The sequence below is a fragment of the Eucalyptus grandis genome, chromosome 9, assembly GCF_016545825.1.
Source record: "Eucalyptus grandis isolate ANBG69807.140 chromosome 9, ASM1654582v1, whole genome shotgun sequence".
In the NCBI taxonomy this organism is placed as follows: Eukaryota; Viridiplantae; Streptophyta; class Magnoliopsida; order Myrtales; family Myrtaceae; genus Eucalyptus; species Eucalyptus grandis.
In genome coordinates, this window is record NC_052620.1 from 34,046,914 (window position 1) to 34,070,165 (window position 23,252).

General features: G+C 40.4%; 2 protein-coding genes and 1 long non-coding RNA gene across 4 annotated transcripts; 2 read left to right on the plus strand and 1 right to left on the minus strand.

The window, feature by feature from the left end:
- The first annotated feature begins 1,301 nt into the window (after window positions 1-1,301).
- On the plus strand, window positions 1,302-7,624 carry LOC104419480. Of its 2 annotated transcripts, none has more exons than XM_010031161.2 (7): window positions 1,302-1,386; window positions 1,682-1,824; window positions 1,936-2,069; window positions 3,159-3,345; window positions 4,565-5,233; window positions 6,132-6,311; window positions 7,208-7,624. In XM_010031161.2, the coding sequence occupies exons 1-7, from the start codon at window positions 1,374-1,376 to the stop codon at window positions 7,382-7,384; spliced, it is 1,503 nt and encodes a 500-aa protein (XP_010029463.2). In that variant the 5' UTR covers window positions 1,302-1,373; the 3' UTR covers window positions 7,385-7,624. The 2 variants fall into 2 exon arrangements, with proteins under 2 accessions (XP_010029463.2, XP_010029462.2); XM_010031160.3 differs by having other exon boundaries at window positions 1,316-1,569.
- A 2,550-nt stretch (window positions 7,625-10,174) lies between these two features.
- On the minus strand, window positions 10,175-10,812 carry LOC104419481. Its single transcript, XR_720815.3, has 2 exons — window positions 10,651-10,812; window positions 10,175-10,541 (listed from the first exon to the last, which is right to left on the minus strand). It is a non-coding gene; the product is annotated as an uncharacterized LOC104419481 (long non-coding RNA).
- Window positions 10,813-15,711: 4,899 nt separating this feature from the next.
- Window positions 15,712-20,969, plus strand: LOC104419482 (protein trichome birefringence-like 19). Its single transcript, XM_010031162.3, has 2 exons — window positions 15,712-16,303; window positions 19,978-20,969. Exons 1-2 carry the CDS (start codon window positions 15,800-15,802, stop codon window positions 20,794-20,796), a joined length of 1,323 nt encoding a protein of 440 aa, XP_010029464.1. The 5' UTR covers window positions 15,712-15,799; the 3' UTR covers window positions 20,797-20,969.
- The last annotated feature ends 2,283 nt before the right edge of the window (window positions 20,970-23,252 follow it).

Sequence of the window (23,252 nt, forward strand, 5' to 3'; positions counted from 1 at the left end):
CATTTTTTCTTTTTCTCATCTTCTTCTTCTTCTTGTGGCCGGCGACCTCACCGAAGCGTTGCTAGCCCTCGTCGGTCAAGCCTCGCCGGCAGCTGGGCGAGGCTCGCCTAGCCTCGCTAGTGACCAGGCCAGCCTCGCCGGGGCTGGGCGAGCCTTGCCGGTGGCTAGGCAAGCTCGTCGAGGTTGGGCGAGCCTCGCCTAGCCACCGGTGGGGCTAGGCGTCACGAGGCTTGCCTAGCCCCTGCCCAGCCTTGGCGAGCCTCGCTAGTGGTTGGGCAAGCCTCCAGCGAGCTCGCGGTGGTCGGGCTTGCCTCCGGCGGAGGCGAGCTCGTCGGATCGGCGGCGGCGACGGCGGGACGGCGGACGACGGACGGTGGCGGGCGGTGGTGGACAGCGGTTGCGAGATGGTCAAGGGAAGAAGAAGAGTTCTTGATTTTGATTCTCAAATTCGTTTCCGAAACAAGAATCAACATTTTTTTTTTGTTCTTGATTCTATTCTCAATTTGTTCCCGAGAACAAAAATCTTACCAAACACGATTCTAGGCCCAAACTGATTCTTGGAACAAAGAATCAGAATTTGGCCCTGTTTGGATGGTTACCAAACAGGGCCTAAGAGTCCTAGTGATCATACGACCTTGTAATCGTGCATCGCTCGAATATCAATAAAAACAAAATTAACAAGGTGTCATTATAAGCCAACCAAATAAGGTGTAACTATATTTTCTAACCTAAGCACAAATTACGGTTAATATTCCATAAACCCTAAAGTGATACGTCCGTGTCAAATTTATTTTAAACTAATTTTTGATAATCAAAAACTTTAAATTAGTTTACATGCGACATCAAAAACCTCAAACTACTATATTTATGATAATTTTACATGCTGTTAATTTTTGTTGAATAAAATTAATTCCATGAAAAACTACAAATTAGTACATCTGTAACAAACGAAGGATACGATCCTAAATTGATATACTTCTATCATCACCGTTATCCAATTCAGTAATTTGATAATAAAATTTAATGAAATTTAATGGAGATAAATTTATCATAGATGTATCATATTATGATTTTTCATTGTATACCCTAAAAATTATTTGTAAAGAATTTGGGTGTGAAGTCAACAGTCCATCAAATTGCTTGTGGAAAGGTGGGGGTCCCAAGCAGCAAAAAGCCGGGCTCCCGGAGCAAAAAGCCCATGGGCTCGCTCCCGTTGTTCGGCCCGGTTTAAGATCCGAACCGCGGCGTCGTTTTTACCCGATATTTTTCTAATAAAGTCCAGGCCTCACCCGGAAGTCCGGCCGTCAGTCATCACCTTCCTCCCGATTCAAACTTTCGATTTCCGCGGCAAAAACCGTCCGTCTTCGTCTCCCATGGCGCACGAAGGTTCTCCAGATTCGTTCCTAACGCGTGCCTCCCGTCGATCGCTTCGCTTCTAGGGTTTTGCCCTCGTGCTTTCTCGCTCCGAGAACTGCCTCTCTCTAGATCGTCTGCGTCTTGGATCCGATTTCGCGGCGTTCGGTAGCGCGTGTGGGGAGTAGAATCGAGTGTGAATGGAGTCGTTCCTCGGTAGATGCTATTGATAGGGCTTCGAGGGGAGCTGCGATGCTCCTGAATCGTCTTTGTCCGTTTTGTAGCAATTTCCACTGATGTTGTTTTTCCTCGCTTTGTTTTGTCTCAGTTGCCGGTCCAGTCCGAGGCATGGAGTCCGTCGTGGCTTCGGTGAGTGGATACCATGGTGCGGAGCGCTTCGATCTTATTAAGCTGATTTCTTCGATGGGAGCTAGCTACGTCGGAGCCATGTCGAGCTCGACCACGCATTTGGTGAGTTTTGCTGGCTGGATGCGGTGGAATTCCGGTTGCGAGAGCGTGGCGTGAAGTCATGGACTGTCTTATAATTTGGTCTTGTGGTTTGCTCTGGGTGTTGAAATACAGGTTTGCAGAAGATTTGAAGGGCAAAAATATGATCTTGCCAGGAAGTTTAAGACGCATGTGGTCAATCACCGGTGGGTGGAAGAGTGCATAAAGCAAGGAAAGCGTGTTCCGGAACATCCCTACACATGGGAAAGGTGTGTATCAGTAATCAATTTAGCTGATGTATACATGAGAATATGGGATGCGGTCTAGAATTTTCATTTCATTTCGAATTGTTATTAGATTGGTCTGAATGTTACCTTAAAACCATCCTGTCACAGTCAATTAGGCTCAAAGATTCCTCGTTGCACGCTGTCGTGGTCATTAAATGTGTCCTCTTCTGAACATTACAAAAAAGGAGATCTCCTTAATTAAAAAATTTGTGCTTCTCCTTAAGAAAGCTTTAGCTGCTGGCTAGCATGGCCTCTGGTTGAAGGAAAATGCATGCCCTAGATGGAACTATGCCCTTTTCAAATGAGGACTTTATTTTCCGACAACATTCAGGGAGTTTTTGGTTAGTTTGGTAGTTTCTTTTTCTTGACTAGTTTTCCATCAGGTAGTTAATATAGGACATTCTTCATGTACTTGATTCAGGAAAAGTCTGCTTTTTAGAATCAAGTCTGCTATAGGTAATGTGGCATAACAATGTTGGGTCCAGGTATCGGACTGGACAGAGGGAGTGAATTAAATACATGAAATGCACTTACGTACGCAACAGTTTCAGCTAGGTGTTGGTGTTTGTTGCAACTTGTCTGTGAAACTCACAAGCATAGTTATGAGATGACGGTCTGACAGCAAAATTAATATCTTGTATCAATTATTTTGCATGATATAGAAACTTGAACACGATAGAAGCTATTTGATTTCACTTGAGACTATTTGACACTGATTTTTCTGTGTATAATGCTTATGAGGTGGTAAAAGAATTATTGGCTTGAGTTTGCCCCATGTTTACAAAAAGAGGAAATTCTGCAAGTTTGCTCAAATAGTCATAGTGGTTCTGCCATCCATCCATCTATTCTGTTTCTTTTTTTTTTCCCGTGTTAGTTAGTAGTGATGGAAATAATGTTGGCTGGTTTAGGTTATTTTTGGCTCAAGATGAATTCCTTGGTACCTTTGTTTTATTGTCTGTAGAAGTCATTGTTTTCTCCAAATTTTTTCAGAAAAATCGTCATCTATGCTATTTGCTAATCATGTTATTGTTGTTAAATTACAATGTGATGATGCTGATGAATTTTATGCAGTGGGGAGGAAGTGGGATCATTGTTGTTGCCAGTCCCAGTGAATTCTAAGCCATACATCACAAGGAAGAAGCATAAAGTACTTTCTGATCAGTCCAACTTTGCTAGTGCATCAACGAGACAAGTAGCTGATTCAGCTTTTGAAGATAATAGAAGTGATATTTGGACTGACTCTCATTTGTTGAAGGAGGTATGGCCCAGACTGCATTTTGAATCTCATTTTTTGCTTCTCCAGTTCATCATGTCCTGCAGTTTTCATATACTTTTCCATAATTCTGTTGTGAATGACTTGGCTTTGCCCTTGGTTTCTGCATTTCGTGTGCTTTACCACCTAGTTCATCAGATTGACTCCTATTGTTCATTGACTGTATTAAAGGGGCTGATGATTTCATCTCTTTTGCTCCTGTTTAGCGTTATGCGTTAGCTTTCAGTCTCTTACACCTGTATAATATATGTGTGATGTATTCCTCTTGCAGTGACCATTTTAATAGCCAGTACACAGAATCCTGATCTGTCTGTGTTATGCTGGTATCATAACTTATGCTCATATGAGACTTGGCTGCTCAGACAGACATGCTGATGCTCATGAATTTTGCACTTGGTCGAGAAGAGGATGGTCTGCAACAAATTAATTGTTATCTGTAGTGGCTAAGATACTTTTAAAGTAATGATTTTAAATCAAACTCATCTGTTTGCGGCCATTCTAGTTTTCATGACTCACTAGATTTGTATACTTTTGTTCTATCCCTTGTATTGCATTCTGAATACTTCCATTGATGCACACATGAAATGTACAATTAGAAAAAACCAAGCAGCAAAACTTCATGTTGTCAGAATTATGGAGATTAAGTTTCACTGTACTGACGGAGACGCTTTATATCTTGTACAAAGAAGCCACTAGTCTCTCCCTCAAGACACAGGTAGATCTAGGAGACAGCATAGCATAGTGGAACTCATCCTTGATAACATTTCCTTTTGGATTTTCAAAACACAAATACCTAATTGTTTTCACTTTGAATTGCAAAATTCTCACTACCAAGGTTTACCTAGGTAAGTGCTTTGTTTTTGTATAAAAACTTATGTTAAGTATTTGAGCATAATTTCTTTTTAGCTTGTCCTCTTTTTCAGTTTGTTTTGTTTTTCAATCAGAATCAAACTAAGCATCCAGCACATCTAGTAAAATGATTTTTCTTGTATACTACTACATACTCCAAAGGTGCAGTATTTCAGCAGCCTGAGATGAATTTTGTCTAAGTCTTCTGAAATCAGGGGCCAGGTTTTAAAGTTAGTTTTACTGGTTTTTCTCCATAGATTTTTCTTTCACTTTTCTCTTTGATATTATGATAGATGCTTATTCTGGTGAAGTCAGATTGCCACTAATGAGCTTGTACCTCTTCTATGTTGTGAAGTGTCCAGAGCTGAATCGGTCATCTAGAAGGTTGTTGAGAGGAAAAAGAATCATTACCCCGCATGAAGAGTCACATCTTAGTCCATCTATGTGTTTTGGGAGAAGAGAAATGAAGTCATTCAGTGGCAATGGGGATTCTTCTTATGCTGAATCTTCTAAAAGGGGCAGAAATTTGGTAAAAAGGAATGCTAAAAGAGAGGCTTTGAAGTTAACTGCCTCGGATTCGGACCAGGAATGCTATGTGGTTGGTGGTGATGACAAATATGGGGACATAACATCTCCATCTGAACAGTTGAATGGTAAGTTTGTCAGTACCAGAAAGGGAGCGACACAAAATGGACCCTACGGGCATGAGGGAGCAATAAATGGCATTATTGAAGATGTTGATGAGATTGAAGATCGGAATTACGATCACCAGCCTTCTCCTGAGGATTCAATTCGGAAGGATTTACCGGACTCCCTAGAAAGAGTTTCAAAAGATGAACTGAATGCAGAGAAGTTAAGTCTTGAGGTTGATGATGTGGGGCAGACTGATTATGTTAAGTGTTTACCATCATCAGTGGAGTTATCATGTGTTATATGTTGGACGGAGTACAGCTCAACCAGAGGGATACTACCATGTGGACATAGATTTTGTTATTCGTGCATTCGGAATTGGTCTGACCATATGGTACGTGTTCTTTTGGTTTCATTTTTGTGCATTTCCCAAAATAGTGATTGCCCTAAAAATTGTATTGGCTCTTGAACATCTGCTAGTGTGACAAAGTTCTTTCTGATAGTACATGGGCATGTTGCTGGCCCGAGGTAGAGCACTTAATGGGCTGGGGTGGCCCAATTTTGCCTTACCAACCCCAGGGAAACTCTAAATAAAGGCCTAGATCGTTTATATAGATATATTTTTATATAATTAGCATTCACATGACAAGTGTGAAACTTTTCACTGTCTTTTCCTTCTGGAGTTAATTAGTAAAGAAAGAGCTTGAATATCTCTCTTTGCACTTAGTGTTATATATGTCAGGTCCTTCTAGTTTGCACCCTGTAAGCTTTGGTGGAAAACAGTTGTTTCAATACCTTTTCAGTTTACATTACCAGGTACTGTCATTGGATAAGCATGCATTGGCTGGATATAATTCTATGTCGACTGTGAAGCTCGGTAGAATACATTTGCAATCAGTTGGCACTAGGATGCTGCATTACACCTGGCCTTCTATCTTTCAATATTTGTTGAAGTACAACTGTTCATATTTTCCATCTCTCCTAAACTACTTTTTTGTTACTCCATGGCATTAACTAGTCAAATGTCACTTGCAAATCTAAATTTTGTATATTGGAGTGACAGAAGAAGAAGCTGAACCTTTCTATAGAAGTTTCTCAAACGAGCTATATGTTGCTTATTTGGGGAACAAGCCAAATTGCCCTTTTTCTGATGGAAGTTTTGAACTAGCTTAAGCTGCTTAGGTTGCATCTTGAAAGTGTCATATTCTACTTTTGGGACTCTTATTTTGCTAACACTGTACTCCTTGGTTTGAGTTGAAAGTGATCACAATTTAGCGAAACCGTGTTTGCAGTCTTCAAGGAAAACGACTTCAACTTGTCCCCTGTGTAAGACGAGTTTTGTTAGCATCACAAAGGTGGAAGATTCTTCTGGTTCAGAGCAAAAAATATACTCCCAGACCATTCCACATGACCAATCAACTAGTGAAGTCTATGTTGTGACTGATCAAGGGAGAACGAGTTCCAGAGCCGAGGTACTTTCTAACTGTGTTACGTTGTCCTGTTTCTGCATATTCATTTGACAGTTATTGACGCTCCTCCGTAGGTACATGTTTCACATTTTTTGGTCTCTAATGAGAGTACTATCGATTCCTTGGGGTCATTTCACAGAACATATTTTTGCTGCTCCAAGAGGAAAAGAAAAAGGAAGGAAATGAAGGATGTGTGCTAGTATTTCGAGGCTTATCTATTAGTAATAATGAATATGAGGTTAGAGAATGAGTTTTTTCGTAGATGTTTAATGCAGGAGAATAAATCAGGTTACACGACTGTTGCATGCATGGAAGGTTAGAACACAATGCAGTTGAATTTTGGAAATGTTGTTTAATACCATTTGCTGATAGTAAGTTGAGGTGCTGAAGTTCCGAAATGGCAGAGCACCTTTCAGTACCTTAGTATACGTCTATTTTTGTCCAAGGGCATGCTGGAAGAAGGGCAAAGAAATAAAGATGCATCTGTTTCCTTTTCTTTTCCTTTCTGACAAACTGCAACGGAAATAAATATAATCACAATTCAGATAACATGAGCCAGATCATGATAATGCAACAAAACAACAATCCATGGGAGATAAAAGATAAAATAAAAGGAAATAAAATGCATTGAGATTTTATGGACAAGTTCTGGATTAGGAGTCATTAAGATCAATTACCACTTGAGCACTTTTCAGCCTAGCATTTGTGGGACAATGGCTTAAATTTAGTACTAACATCTGCATGTCTGAAATCACCCAGTGAAAGCTGGTAGTTCCTTTCCTCTCATCATTTGAAATGCATTTCAGTTTTCTGTTTGGGGTGTTCAATAATCTCTCCTCAAACTAGAACTTTTATAGATGCTGATTGCGTGTCCAACTTTTCTTGTTTGTGCTATGCAGTCATTTGGAGCGCAAGTCTGTAGTGAATGTCGCTCTCGTGAGCCGGTGGATCTCCTCATCAGCTGCCACCTGTGCCATACCCGCTGCATTCATTCCTACTGCTTGGATCCCCCGTTGCTACCGTGGACATGCGTTCACTGCAAGGATCTCCAGATGCTTTTCCATCTTCCCCACTAGCCAATACATAGTAGCGTGCAATTCATTTTCATGTATGGTCAAACTCAAGTGTTGAATGACTTCTTGATAGTCATCTGATAACCACAAGCCAATTCGCTTGTGCCAACTTTCAATCGAAGTACCTTTCTGGGGATGGCTAGTTTGTAATTTGTACTAGTTCTGTTGTGAGAGCAGCTCTTACTGATCATCTCGATACCATGAATAAAGTTTTGTGCAATTTGATAGTTGGCTATTGCGTCATCGATAGGAATTGTGCTGATACATTGGCATGTGATCGTTTTCCAAGGTCCCACTCTAGTGGCAGGGTAGAAACTAGTGGCTTTATGCATCATTGATTTCAAAGAATTGATAATTATAATCCTCGAATCAAAGGTGGATAACGCAGCTTGTGTATAATCTCCTCTACTTTAACAGTGCACCGTCTATTTTCCAATTAATTAATCTGTGCAAACATGTCACTTTGTTAGACTCGTGATTTCAAGTTTTCATCTCTTTTCTACTTTACCGACTCTAGTGATGGTGATAGGTCACTTGCCAAATCCATGATAGATTCTTCTTATAACAGGAGAAGTTCCTTCCCTCAGCAAATTAGGTCCCATTGTCCAAAAGCCTGAACTAGGAAAACTCCGCAAAGGTAAGGTTCAAAACAAACTTCCTCTTTCGTGATGATTACAAACTCCTCAATGACCAAGCCCGCCCGAAAAAAAAAACTACCCGATTCGTCCTTTCTTGCTCGTGTGATTCAAAAAGGATTGCACAGACATTTCACGAATGCCATGGTCGACAAAATCCATCACAACACAGGAAAAACTTGCAGAGCCCACGTAAACAAGATCGAGCTTGAAATCCCATCTAACTTCTTACGCAATCTTTTGAAACTAGAAGTATCAATATCAGACAACGTTTATGGCGTGAGAACCTTGTCAAGTTGTCCTTCCTTGTCACGTTGTCCTTGGAAGGACCCCTGACTGTAGAATTATTGAGTATATTCTCCGGAAAAAGGCAGCATGGTTCGTGCGTCGCATGCTTTTGTACGGTTGCTGTCGTCCCCTGTTCAACAGTAGAGGCAAATGGGGGAAAAAATCAATTTGGACTTCGCTTTATGTGGAAATTCTAACAAAAGAGCCTCCTCCCATGATGTCCAACCGAGCCAATCGAGTCCCATGATGTCCACCCATCCTCTAAGTGACCGTGCTTTATTACGTGCATGCAATTTGCCACGTCACTATCTGCTCCCACTTGCGCTCCTTTTGTCCTCTCTATCTTCTCGAGCTCGTGTCCTCCTCGCCTGAGAGCCGAAAGTTGCAAAGTGCACGTCGACGACACATGCCCCCACGAGAAAAGGGAGAAGAAGGCTGAATATTTTTCTGTTTCCATCGTCGCCCGACGGATATGACATAGCAAATCGAAATCTATTCTAACAAATCGTACGTAGATTTTGCGAGTTGCTTTTATGATATATTGGCTTCTTTGCATGTCTTTATCACATGTAGACCCGTCAAAATGGATCATAAATCTATTTCTTACCATAAATGTCAAATGTGTTAATTATATTGAGTAATTTGATCACAAATTGATTTAAACACCGTATGAATTTTAATGGATTATAAATGGGCCATAAATGAGTATAAGATTTACTTAAACTCTATCCATTTTTATGGTTCACCCTTTAGACTCTTTCGCTTTCACTTAATTGATTATATATGAAAATATTTAAGTAATATGAATTTTGGATCGAATATGAAATGCATATGGATTGAGTCGAGTATAAATATTAGAGTTGCATTGTATAAAAATAGATAAAATGAACCACCGCCCATGGTGGTGCAGTTGGTTTTGGGCTCTCTCCCCCTCATGAAGTGGAGGGGTTCGAATTCTAGAGGCATCGCATTTGCGCCACTCAAACGCGGTTGGATATGTGGTGGTGGCTCGATCCGCCCCGGGTTTACGTGTAGGTTGGGCTTGGCCGACGGATTCCTGGGTCATAAGAAAAAAAAAAAAAAAATAATGAATTACATTGATATATTTTAATTGGATTATTTATGAGCCGGCCCAAATGCAATCATACCCATTTGATAGGTCTAACCACAGGTTATGAATATGCAAAGTATCTTTTAAGGGCATGGTGATAGAAAGCAATCGCTATAAAGGATGTCCAGCAAAAGCAGCTTTGTCTCATCCCGAGTCAATTGCAGCTTTTTGTTATGTGGATGAGGATGAGAGAAGACGCACGGACGATTCACCGGGCTTAAGCTCGTCATGCGTGGAAGCAAGAAACGTCCCGGAGCACGGACCACAGAGAAATGTGTGCAGGCTAGGTCGCGCACGTGTCTTTCCACAGACGACAGCGTCGGTCGGCAAAAATTTTCCACGGCTCCGGACGATCCTGAACGGGCCCCTTCGATCGACGCGTGCGTACCTCATTGGTCGAAACGCAAAAGATCGAACGAACCTTTCGGTTTTTCGGCGGAATTTAAGCGCAGAGTTTTGCAGAAGACGCCAGCATCTTGTCGAGCAGAAAACGACCCGACTTCGCACACTTACTGAATCACCTAATCATTCATTAGCGTCTAATCACGACTCTGCAAACTGTACTTGACGTGCTGGCTATGCACCGGAGGTTTTCATAGGTTCGTCGTCTCTCTCCACGACCGCATTTAAACCGCGGGGAACGCATGTGCACCGTATCTTTCCGCGCGAAACAATTACTACCGCCAACGCCTCCACCTATCATCGTACGTACCCTCTCCTCGTACCGTAGGCGCGCGGCACGACAAGAAAGGAATGGAATTCGAGAGAAAATTCACTCCTACGCAATCACGCCTTTCGAAAATCTTAATACCTACAGACAAGAAAGCACCACCGACATCGTTCGCCCGAGAGAAAACACGAAAAAGTTAATCATTGGATGGAGGTGGGGACGGGAATTCAAAAGGCTACGCTCCTGCTCTTGGGGGAGTCGGCGACCTTGAGGGTCTCCTCGATGAGCTTGCGGGCCTTCCTGCTTCTGATCTCGACCCGCATGCTGTCGCTCTTCTCGATCTTGTCGTAGAGCGGCTTCTTCAGCTTCAGCGACCTCAGCTTCGACTTCAGGCTCCCCACCAGCCTCTCGATGCCCATCATCACCATCGCCCGAGTCCTCCCTCCGATTGACCTCCTGCACAGAACAAGAAGAGGACTGAGGACGCCAGTCCCATGACGAACAGAGCGGGGAGAAAGGAGAGATTTTTAACATGAAGAGGCGGAGCCAGTTCTTGGGTACTTACCAACAGAGAGCGAGAGAGTGGGGATGAATTGGGTTGGAGTTTTCGAGCGTTGCGAGAGAAGCAACGAGAAGAGAGAGAGAGATAAAGAAGACAAGGAAGAGGAGATGAGAAAGAGCCAGGCTTTCTCGAATTACATGGAAGCCTTTTTGTGCTGTGGTGGCCTCATTAAACATTTTCCGTTTTATCTATTTTTTCTTTTCTTTTGGACCCAGCTATATGCATGCACATTTCACGTGCTGGCCATGGGCTATTTTTTCCGAACATAATGGAGGGATTTCGCTATCCCTTATTTACAGTTTGGTGAGTAGCAGTTATAAAATTGAACGTTTTCATATTCTATCATATCTCGTTAATTGTTTGGTAAGAACCAACACATCAGTACAAGTGCACAAACGGAAATGGCAAAAAATCCCTCGCAATTCCTAATGAAAAAAATGGGGAAAATTATTAAGAATATTTTAAACTTACTTCCAATTCAATTTTGAACAATTCAATTGCGTCGATTGAGTCTCAAACATTTTCGCAATTTGTCAATTGAGTCTATTTGGCCAATTTTGGCTAGAAATCGGAGACATAGACACTGGTCATTTTATGTTACATGTAGGCATTTTAAAACAATATTTTAATGATTTTTCGAATTTTTTAAATATTTTTTAGGTTTTTGCTTTTTTTCCCCTTTACTTTCTTTTCTTTTTGTCTTTTTAGAGAGAGTGTTTGTGCTCACCAACATTTGGCGAAGGAATTGGAGCCCTTGCCTAGATATGATGAGGGACGTGAGTCGTGACACTCTTGCTGTGCCCATTAATAACCATGACACCCTGTGGGCCAAAGTGAAAGCATGTGAACCATTGTTGGGTCTAGGCGAGCGCTTACATGCTCTTGCCTAGTGCTCGCCTAGTGCCAACAAGGGTCACTAGCCCTCCCTTATTTAAAAATGACTATGTTAGCATAGGTTGTGCTATATAAAACGGTTGGCATCCATGTTAGTGATTTCCAGCTATAATTGGTCGGATGGACTCAGTTGTGAAAATGTAAAAGGATTTATAACTCGATTGACACGATTAAAATGTTTAGGATTGAATTAGCATTGGTGCAATAGATTTTTTTTTTTTGGATAGTTTTCCCTAAAAAAAAATTCCCTAAAAAATTGGAAACACAAATGGAGACAACTTCCAATAATCAATTCATGATTATTGTATGATCAAAACCTTAAACAACAAAGGAGCTCATTGCAGCATTCAAAAGCCTACTGAATTGACTACAATGATAAATTAATGGGTTAAAATGGTATTAACGAGATATATTAGTCAAAGAATGCCAAGTCTTGTATAAGAGAGAATGTATAATTATTCACCTTCGTGATTATGAAAAGTAGACTCTCTTGTGATACTTCAATATGATTCCGAGAGTTGTGGAGGAGAATGAGATTTGACTCTCTTGCTGCTGATGTGAAACTTCGATGTTAACTAGAGAGTTACATAGGAGTTGTGAAGTTTCAACGCAAATAAGAGCTATGGAGGAGAAGGAGATCAAGAGGTAGAGTTTCCTAGAAAAGGACATAAAAATCTCTATTCAGATTTATTCTACCTTACGGGATATCTTTATCCATATATATCTTTTTTAAATTTGGTAAGGGGAAATTGTTCAATCAATTTTAAACCTCTTGTACGGACCATATTGACAATTTCCCGAAAAGGTTTATGAACTTTCAATGCGAATTACAGTTACGAAGAAGAAGCAGATCAAGAAGAATTTTTCAAAAAAGGACAGAGAAATATCTACTCACCTTTATTCTACCCCCATGGGATATTTTTTTCATACTATATCTTTCTTAAATTCAGCTAGGGGAAATTGTTCAATCAATCTTAAACCTCTTCTACATTGAAAATTTCCTGAAAAGGTTAATGAAGTTTCAACACGAATCAAAGCTATGGAGGAGAAGGAGATCAAGAAGGTAGAGCTTTTCAGAAAGGGACATAACAATCTCTATTTACCTTTATTCTACCTCCATGGGATATTTTTATCCATACTAAATCTTTCTTAAATTCGGCTAGGGGAAATTGAATCTTAAATCTCTTGTACGGACTACTTAAAAAATTTCCTGAATATTTCTATTAAAAAATTTGACAAAATCGAGAAGTTTAGAATTAAATTAATAAGCATACAATAGATTTAAGACCGATCGGGTAATATTTTATATTTGACCTTATCCCGTCTTGGACAGCAACCAAATATAGGATAGGATGAGAATGATTACATTCCAATTTTAATCCTGATTATCAAATGTAGCCTTGATCTTTGGGACATCAGATGTATTTTGTCAGCTGTGGACCTATGGCCACATACCGATGATTAATGACAATCATCAATGGCTCCCACGGCCTCCGGATTCGAATGCTAGGCCTGACAACTTTCAGTACCAATTTGGCCCATCAAGTTTTCCTTTTGGGCCAGTAAGAGGCCCCCGTCAAGTTTAGCCATTTAAATTCGTAGAACAAAGACTGAATTTAATGATAGGAGCTCCTCTGAAAATGAATATAATCTCCGTTTTCCACGCTCGATTTAAGCGCGCGTCTAAGAGCGTTACCACATCTAACCGTGAAGTCCTTATCGAGGATTCTCACGAACATTTACACGCACGGTCCCTTCTTCCCTCCTAGAGCCGTGTATCATAGGTTATCCGAAAAGGAGTCTCTTATTTATAGCGTCGTGATTTGATAATGATAAGTCTGGTGGAGCTTATTTAGTGGCATAATATTGGCTCGAAACGATTTAAAATTCATACACAACTTTAATGGCGAGGAATGCTAAGGCATACCAACCCGCGACGTAGGAAGGGGGACCATGGTGCATAGGGAAAATTGTAGATTTTATGGCGACGGTCCTACCAATCATTAGCCAATCTTTCAGCGATGACATCAAAAAAAAAAAAAAAGGACTACAAATTTACTTTGTCCCCTCCGCTTCATGTATTGGTGACACTGGTTTCAAACGACATGCTCGGGACTCTGATTGATTTGCGATAACTACAAGAAATGGGATAGTGGTTGGCACGCCGATGCTTCGTACGGTATATATGCATACTCATGCGCCATGAAAATCAATCAATTGGTCTAAAATTTATTGTACTAATGCTAATTCGATTTTGAACTTTTCAATTTTGGCAATTTAGTCCCCAACCTTTATGTGAAATTCTAATGTGATTTTTCTATTTTCACTAGAAATCGCCGACGTTGTGGTATACTACATAGGATGACTAGTACCGCGAAAATTGACCGAAAGAACTACATAGAAATTTGACTAAAAAATTGGGGGCTAAATTGTCGAAATGGAAATGCTTAGGACTAAGGGTGCTTGGTTCTCGGTCTATTCCGATCCCACTCAAGAACTGTGAACTGGACCGATTCCCAATTTCTTGGACCACTGGTCACTTAGCAATGATCGGATGACCAAGCAATGAGACAGGTGTTGGTGCTCCTCTTCCTGAAGGGTTCAAAAAGAATAAGGAATGCCTGCAACGAGAAGCTCTACTAAGGAAGGGACATGCGAATAAGAGATCCGACACATACTATTCATATGTACAAACAAACATATGGTGGCCGCACTTACAGCCAAACCACTAAACTTTTGGCAACATTTGACAGGGGTGATTTATAGCGTTACCGAAGAGTGAAGAGCGAGACCGCTAGAGTGGAATAAGCTACCGGACAAGCGAGAGCCGAGAGACCGAAGAGTGAAGAGCAAGGCATAAGGGAAAGACTAGAGTGAAGAGCAAGGCGTTACAAGAGGGAAAGATTGGAGGCCGATTAGAGTTTGTTTGTTTTCTTTAAGAATTACAGAAAAAACAAAAAAAAGTATAGTCAGTTTGGTTTGGTTGGTGCGATTCCCAACTTGGAATTCGGAACTGGACCGGTATCTCTAGAATTGCAAGAAATTGATCGGTTTAGTTCAGTCCGAGTAATTCTCAGTTTGGACGATCCGTCTTGCTCATCTCTATTTAGGACTGAACTAACATTCATATAATGAGTTTCAGACTAATTGGACATTTTTTCCTACTCATGTAAGCACACACCCGAACTTTTTTTTTTTTTTTAAATTTTGTTCTCGCAAAAAGATACAATTATGTTAATTGGATAGTCGTGAATGATATCAGGATTTAGCGTCCTTTATGACCTTGTACCGGAGGGAGAAAATGTAGGCTTATAGTACACAACCTATCCTCCTATTCTATTGTATTGATTATCCTAAACCTAACTTTAATTTATTTCGATGTGAATGGTGCCACCCTCTTAGTTGGTGAGAGGCCCCTCTCGAAACCCAGGAAATTATGTGGCTCCTGGGCTTTTCAGCTACTCATGCACGTTATCTTCCAATCGAGACATTAGTCTTGCGCAAGAAGACGAATAAAGACAATGAAGTCGTAATCAGGCTCCCCTTCCCAGCTGTACTGGTCTAAGTTATATTTACTTACTATGCCCGTAAAGTTCCATTTATTTAGCAAAAAATAAGTAAAACTTACTTACGAAATTATTTACATATAAATTATGAGTATATTTTTTATTAATCGATTATTTTAAGCAATACAAGACATTATCCATTGAAAAAACATTTTTCAACTCATTTACTTTTATATATATATATATATATATATATATATATATATATATATATATATATATATATATATAATCTAAGAGAACAAGTACCTTTCGAACTCTCATCGATCATCCGGTAATCTACTTTCTTGCTCTTACCCATTTACTGTCTAATAGACAATCTCACATCATTAGCGAATTAAATTTTAAAGGAGTAGATTCAAGGATGGATGGTGTGAGTGTCCACGAATATATAATAGGATTCTTGAGAGAAGGAAGATCTATACGTCATTAATCAAGTGATAAAGTATAGATTATATACGTGTACGCTAGAAGTGTGTGTATGATTATTCTAGAAATCTCATCATTTCCTTTTTAGCTATATTTTAATCTGTTCAGCCTGTCGACCAAGACCCCAATAAAAATCACCACGATCTCGTTTATCTAACTCACTCGAATGCGGTCATAATCATTCATCCCCATGCTCATATAGTCCCCCATCTCTAGGCCTCTCTCTCTCTCTCTCTCTCTCTCTCTCTCTCTCCATCGCAGAAATGAAAGGAGAGATACAGTCGCACCACCACAGAACCACACCGAAGATAGTCCTCCTCGTCACCATCCTCTTCGCCCTCCTCATCATCATCTCCCTCTACAACCCTTTCCTCTCTCAGCCCCTCCTCATCTTCTCAAGAACAACCTCCTCCTCTTCCTCCTCCTCCTCGGATGAGGCTGTCGTCGCGGTTGAAGAGGATGACCCTGCCATCGGCTCAAGCACGGCGGAGATCTGCGACATATTCACGGGGGAGTGGGTGCCGAACCCGCGGGCGCCGTACTACACGAACAAGACCTGCTGGGCGATCCACGAGCACCAGAACTGCATGAAGTATGGCCGGCCCGACACCGACTTCATGAAGTGGCGGTGGAAGCCGGACGGCTGCGAGCTCCCCCTCTTCAACCCGGCGCAGTTCCTGGAGCTGGTGAGGGGCAAGTCCATGGCATTCGTGGGGGACTCCGTGGCCAGGAACCAAATGCAGTCCATGATCTGCCTCCTTTCTAGGGTACGTACGCAGTCCACTCACTAAGCCTTTGCCTTTTCTTGGTTTCTTCTTCACCTCCATTGAAGCGCATCTCGGTACTTGCTACTTTCGTTTTCAGGAGTTGCATTAGGTCTATTACTTTCTTTTATTTCAATTAGCACAACGATAGAGGGGGGTTTTTCACTGATTTACGCGGCTGGAAATTAATATGAAAATCCAAATATTCCTTACTATAGAAGTTGCATTACGACCAACAACGATTAAAATGAAAATTCAATAAATTCTTTATTATATCATTCAATCTTTTGACGTAATAAATCTGACCGCATCTGTACTGATGTTTTGGTTCGGCATCCTAGAAAGGCGCAAGGCGACTGTGTGTTTAGAAGTTTGAGCACCGCTTTGTACAAATTTAGTGGCATCACATGGCCCGATCGAAAGTAATCTTTTTACTATTAACATGTGGCTTGAGGGACGAATGCAAAGCAGAATTTCTTTTTTATTTTCTAAGGTCCCCCATCTGTGCAAGATGAATAAAATATTAGTAATGTCAGTTTTCACGAGTAATGACGTGTGAGATTCCAGAAAATGTGGCTAGCTCTTCACTTCTTATCACATAGCTACGTGAACTTCAATATCTTACTAATTTCTTAGATTATTGTTTCTTTCACTCGACTAAGTAGAGTCGAGATGAAAGTCAGCACGCTGATATTCACAGCCGTAGCTACGGCGAGTTTGCTCGAGTAGAAAGGTCTCTCCTTTTTTAGGAACAGGCACGACCATGTGAATTAGACTTTGGAGATAGATGTTTGACTTTGGGCGTTGAGTCGAGGTTCTGCGTCGATTGGACATTTTCCTTGGACGTAGTTACGCCCACGTCTTTATGAGAGTTTGAACTAATTCGCCCCCAATAAAGAAAACGGGTTTGTTGACCAAAACCCATCAAGAGATGTGAATCTTTTTCTAAGGTTTAGGTAGATGTAGCAGGTGAAGATAACGTGGAGGGGAAATACCTCGAACACATTAATCGATGGCTTCTTCTTTAAAAAGATTTAGATACTAATTAAGAAAACCATTTTTCCAAAAAATGAATTTGAAATTGGGGGTGATGTGTCACAAACAATGAGAGACTCGGTCGGGATTTGTCTTTTTTCTTTTTCTTGCTTTCTAAATCTTGGTCTGCCATTATGAGCTATCAATTGATATAGTAGCAAAGGGAAATTGCCCTAATTCCATAAATTGGGCTGGACATGCTTGCTGCTGAAGCCTTCTTAAGGCGCAAGTAAACATGTCACTTCAGTAGCCATACATGGTGGAACACTCGCGATAGAATCATTATATCTGGCAATAGATTATACGACCACCCTCATTATAGATGCCCAAGTCAATCAATTTTGCCACAACTGGAAGCTTGTACGAATGACTTTTGATTAGCAGAGTAATTTTTGTCTTTGATTCGGATTAGGGTCCAATCGGTTCTATCAAATTTAGGCTCAGATCCATCAAATTTATTAGTTTGGCTTGGCACAATTTGTACATCTATTCACTTGATGTTTCAAGATTTTCTTTTTTTAAACAGTTGCAACTTACACAGCCCTTTTCTAGATGCACAACTGTAGCACATATTTTTCCTTATTTGTTGAAGGGTCAAATCTGATTTAATGGGTACACACACATTTATACACACACACACACACACACACACACACACACACACACACACACACACACACACACACACATATATATATGCATATAATTGTCTGGTTGAAGGGTCACATTGAGATGTCTCTTTCTTAAAGAACAGTAAGACAGATTAGGAGATAGGAAAAAGAGGGCATGTAGCCAGCTAATAAGGCTGGCCATGGTCAAGATTTGTGACATCGGCCTATTAATTAAGGCCATTTGCTGGTGTACACAATTATTATATTCCGGACCGAACAATTCTTAAAGGCATCAACCTTTGTTCGATTCGTATGATCCAACTTGAAGAGTGAAGACGGCATATCAATCATAAGTATATATTTATCTATTTATTTGAGATTTTCGGATGCCCTCGCTTTGTAGATTAAAATTTTTTCAGGGACTTTCATATTTAAAGTAAGGAATTCCTTTCTTGAATTCGGGTCCCTTAAATAAGATGAATCACGACAATTGATTTTTATGGTTCTAGCCTGAGCCCCATGATATCAACAGTAGTGATCCACTCGATCAATTAGATCCGGATCGGGGCTAGTATCCCGGTTTCAAAGCAACCTCTTTTGCTTGTACAATAACAATATCATCATAAAAACAGCAAGAAAAAAGAAAATAGAATAGGATAATCGATTTAAAATTTTATATTTTTACAAAGGAAAAAGAGTTAAGTAATAATTAATAGTACATGATCGTGGGGCTACAGGGTTTTAGATCTCATTGCATGTTCGGATTGGACCACGGTCCATGGCTTAAATATTACTTTACTATTAAGAGGGGCATGCAGACAGGCACTGATTAAATAATACAAGCAGAAGAAGCCGAGAAGCACGCGAAGGCTCACATGCACACACATGTTCCTTTGTAGCCATCTGCGCTTTGATACCATTTAGGAGCCAATGGGATTCGATTTAGAAAACGTCCATTGGCAAAAGGAATCTCATATCTCGTGGTTTCACCAATTTTTATTGTCTCTATCCCTCCAGAATAATTCCCGATCGAATCCATTTGCTTTTAATTTTTGGACCATGACAATGAAAGTCCTAAATCATAGGTCGATTAGTCACTTTGATTCTGAAACTTTTTATTAGACCATTTATGTCCTAAAATTTGTTTCTGTTCGTCACTTGAGTCCTCGAGTTGTTGAGTTAGTTTTGAACAGAGGAAAGTTCATGTGGATTTTTTTAAAATGAACTTTTGCTTTATTTAGATACGTGATGATGATGATGTGATACTAGTAAATGTCATATGAAAAAAACTCGATATATAATAGAAGAAATAAAAGAAAGAAGACAGAGGGAGCTAGATAAGGGGTTGCTTGCACTCGTTAGCACGGTGGTGGCAATGGTGTCGCCACCATCGCGAGATTGAGGGTGCTCGCCCAGTCCCCAAATCTAGTGTGGGAAAGCAACCCTCTCTCCCTTGCTCGTGGTGAGAGCCACATTTGGGCTATGGTGGCTAGCGGGGATGGTGGGGGGTGAGAGCAATCATCCCTTGCTAGGTTATTAAGGAGGGTCATTGTCGTCATTTTTTTTTATATAAAAAATGTCGAAATGGGTCGTAAACTCATTTTTTAACTCGATATTTGATAAGTTGAGTTGTTATATGGTTTAATTAAACTCAATAAAGGGTCATAAATGAGTTTAGAATGGTAGAATCCAAAATAATATGTGTTAAACGAATTCACAACTTATTTAGACTTAACCCACTTCTATAACTCTTTTTACACTCTCTCGTCTTCACTCAATCTTGTGCTCGCTCACTTGGTAGTCTTACTAAAGTTAATGTATGAGTTTTCATAAATTAGGATGAGTATGGAAATCATTTTATCAATATGAATTGGATTGGGCATGAGTTATTAAATTTATATCACATGAAAGTGAGACAAAACTGATTAAATATGTCAATTTGAGTCAGATAATTTTCAGTCGGATCCAAACTCGATCCGACAACAAGTAGAATAGTTATGTACTTGATGAACCTTTTCGTGATGATGGCAGGTGGAATATCCGATTGATGTCTCGCACACGTCGAATCAGCAATACATGCGCTGGAGGTACGTGACCTACAACTTCACGCTCGCCAACTTCTGGACGCCCCACCTGGTCAAGTCCGCGGAGACCGACCCGAACGGGCCGACCAAGACGGGCCTCTTCAGCCTCCACCTCGACGAGGCCGACGACAGGTGGTTGTCCGAGGCCGAGGAGTTTGACTACCTGATCGTCTCCGCAGGGCATTGGTTCTACCGTCCGCTCGTCTTCCACGAGGGCGGCAAGATTGTGGGGTGCCATTTTTGCTTGCTAGAGAACGTTCCGGACCTGACCAAGTTCTACGGCTACCGGAAGGCGTTCAGGACAGCGTTCAAGGCCATCAACGGGCTCAAGAACTACAAGGGCATCACCTACCTGAGGACCTTCGCGCCTTCTCACTTCGAAGGCGGGATTTGGAACCAGGGCGGCAACTGCGTCCGGACAAGGCCGTTCCAGAGCAACGAGACCGCGCTCGCCGACGAGAACCTCGAGCTGTACATGATCCAGGTGGAGGAGTTCCGGAAGGCTGAGCAGGAAGCGAGGGAGAGGGGGCTCAAGTACCGGCTGCTCGACACGACGCAGGCGACGCTGATGCGGCCGGACGGCCACCCGAGCCGGTACGGGCACTGGCCGCACGAGAACGTGACCCTGTACAACGACTGCGTGCATTGGTGCCTGCCGGGGCCGATCGACACGTGGAGCGACTTCCTGCTCGAGATGCTGAAGACCGAGGGCCGGAGGTCAAGGGAAGAGAAGCTCCGGTTCAGCGACCGGAAGTTGAAGGCCTAAGCGCGATCGATGGTCTTTAGTACATAAGGTTAATGTGGTCGATTGGCACTGTCTTTTTCTATTTGGGCATTGGAAATTGGAAAAATTGGTTGTCCTATATTTTTGGTTCCGTGGTTCCATTAGAGCGAGTTTATTCAAGAAATAAATAAATTATTTTAATGTGTTGGCCGTAATTATGGGTCCTCGACACTAGATGAAGCAAAGTTAAGTAGTATCTATTATCTTTTCTCCTTCAATTGAGTAGAAAAAATGATGGAAAAAAAGGAAAAATAATATAAATGGTTCATGAACTTTGATATATTATGTAATATAGTCCTTGAATTTTTAATTTATTCAATGTAGTTCCCTAGCTGTAACCAAATATACAATGTAATCATTGAATTTTCAATTTGTTCAATATATTCCCTAAATTTTTAGTACATAATCAATTTAACCCATTAACTATATAAAAATATTCAACATTGACCTTGAACTTGAATTCATTGAAGGACATAATTGAATATTTTCATATAGTTCAAAGATCAAGTTGAACAATACTAAGCTTTGGTCCAGTGACGATACTATCTGCTTTGGGCCGGAGCCCGTATGATTTTGTTCTTCTGCTCTTCGTCTGAATCGCCCCCGTTGACTAGCTTTAGAACATATGACAAACTACTAGATAAAGACAATTATTCATCGTTATCACTAGGTAGTACACAAAGAATGATTATGTCATATCACAATTTTGACTCTACTAATTACAAAAAATAACTGGGTTCATCTTACCAAGCATGAAGGTCAAGAGTAATTACCTCACTAAATTTAATTAACTTCATCAAGAAAAGGTCTCATTACAAGTTAGGACAAGTGGCGATGTGAGATGTTACTTCACCTCACCACATTTAGGCAATGTGCGATTTGGTTCATTCCTACCCTCACTCCTGCACTCGACGGATCGATTCATTACAGGCTCACCAGACTCTGTGTGGTTCATCCTTGAACCTTAAACTTCCCCAGCCCATTACAAGCTCACCAGCTTTTGTGTGGTTCGTCCTTGAACTTCATACTTCTGGTTGGGCTTGGCTCTAATATCATAATGTTAAGCCTAGGTCTCACTTATAATTATATTGTCCGTTTTGGGCCAGTGCCCGCATGTTTTGTTCTTGTTGGCTTTGCCAAAAAAGACCTTGTTACAAGTTAGGACAAGTGTTATCACATATATGACACTTTATCTCACCACACTCACATATATGATACTTCATCTCACCACATTCAAGCGATATGGAATTTGGTTCATTCTTGTTCCCATTGCCATCCTAGAGCCAAAGCTGCACTTTTTCTGAGCCCTAAAGCCTCAGCAATCACTCTTGCCCTCAATGGATTGGGTCATTACAAACAAGTACAAAAAATTTAGGGACTCATTGAACAAAGTCTATGGATTGCATTGCATATTAAATTAAAGTTTGGGAATTACTTTAAAAAAATTAAAAAGTTAAAAATCACATTACATATTAATTCATAGTTCATGGACCATTTGTGTCATTATAAATCAATGGAAACTTTGAAGCTAGCAAATGGGATTGAACACCGGAGAGATGTTAACTTTTTTCTGATTTGGGATGCCTGCACCACAACTTAATTTTAGCTACGGAGTAATAGCATATTCTGCTTGGAATATGTTATTATATTAAATAAATAAAATCAAGATGATATTTTTATTATGGGTACTGTCTAAGGCACTTGTTAAGTTGACTATAGTTGGAAGTAAAATTTTTCAGGTCACTTCGAAAAAAAAAAAAACAAAAGCTACACATTTTAATAAAACCATTTACCTCAAATAGTAAATGTTAAGTTTATAAAGCATATTTAATAAGATTAAATTTTAAGTTAACACCTTATATAATTATCGTTTTTGTCGTACTAGTAAAAATGCCGATTAAGGAAGCAAGCATGCATTGACGAACGAGAGGTTGTAATCATTATTATTTTTTCCCCACATGCTCGAAAAGTCTACCTTCAATTCAAGAAAGGATAGTGGTTAGTGTGAACAACATTTCTTTAATCCATACACATTAATCTAAACTTGGATCCACCAATCGGTGCACTTCATTAATGAGAGAACTTTGATAAAAACGTTAACGTTTAGGAGCAGTAAAATGCCAAGTCAACTTTATTTTTGGTCGTACATATGTAGCGGTTGACGAGGCAAATCAATTAAGAAAAGGGCTCATTCCTTTGAAAAACGCTCAACTTTAGGTTTTTATCATGAATTTTTTTTCGTCCCATAAAAAATCCATAATTTTCACTCTAGTCTTAAATCTTATTAAGTATCCAAATATCGCCACTGATTTCTTTGATGTCATCAACATTAGGAGGTTGCTATGGTTCCTTTCAAGGTGAGGTTGTTTGGTGAAAACACCGGTTTTGATAATGAACCTCTAATTGATTCTGATATAGATAATTTTGAGCAAATTAGT

Bases quoted from the DNA above. Each gene is read 5' to 3' on its own strand.
- LOC104419480 (XM_010031160.3), top strand. The intron at 1,825-1,935 runs GTGAGTTTTGCT...GTTGAAATACAG, and splicing joins CGAGCTCGACCACGCATTTG to GTTTGCAGAAGATTTGAAGG. The intron at 5,234-6,131 runs GTACGTGTTCTT...CCGTGTTTGCAG, and splicing joins GGAATTGGTCTGACCATATG to TCTTCAAGGAAAACGACTTC.
- LOC104419482 (XM_010031162.3), top strand. From the start codon at position 15,800: ATGAAAGGAGAGATACAGTCGCACCACCACAGAACCACACCGAAGATA. The intron at 16,304-19,977 runs GTACGTACGCAG...TGATGATGGCAG, and splicing joins TGATCTGCCTCCTTTCTAGG to GTGGAATATCCGATTGATGT.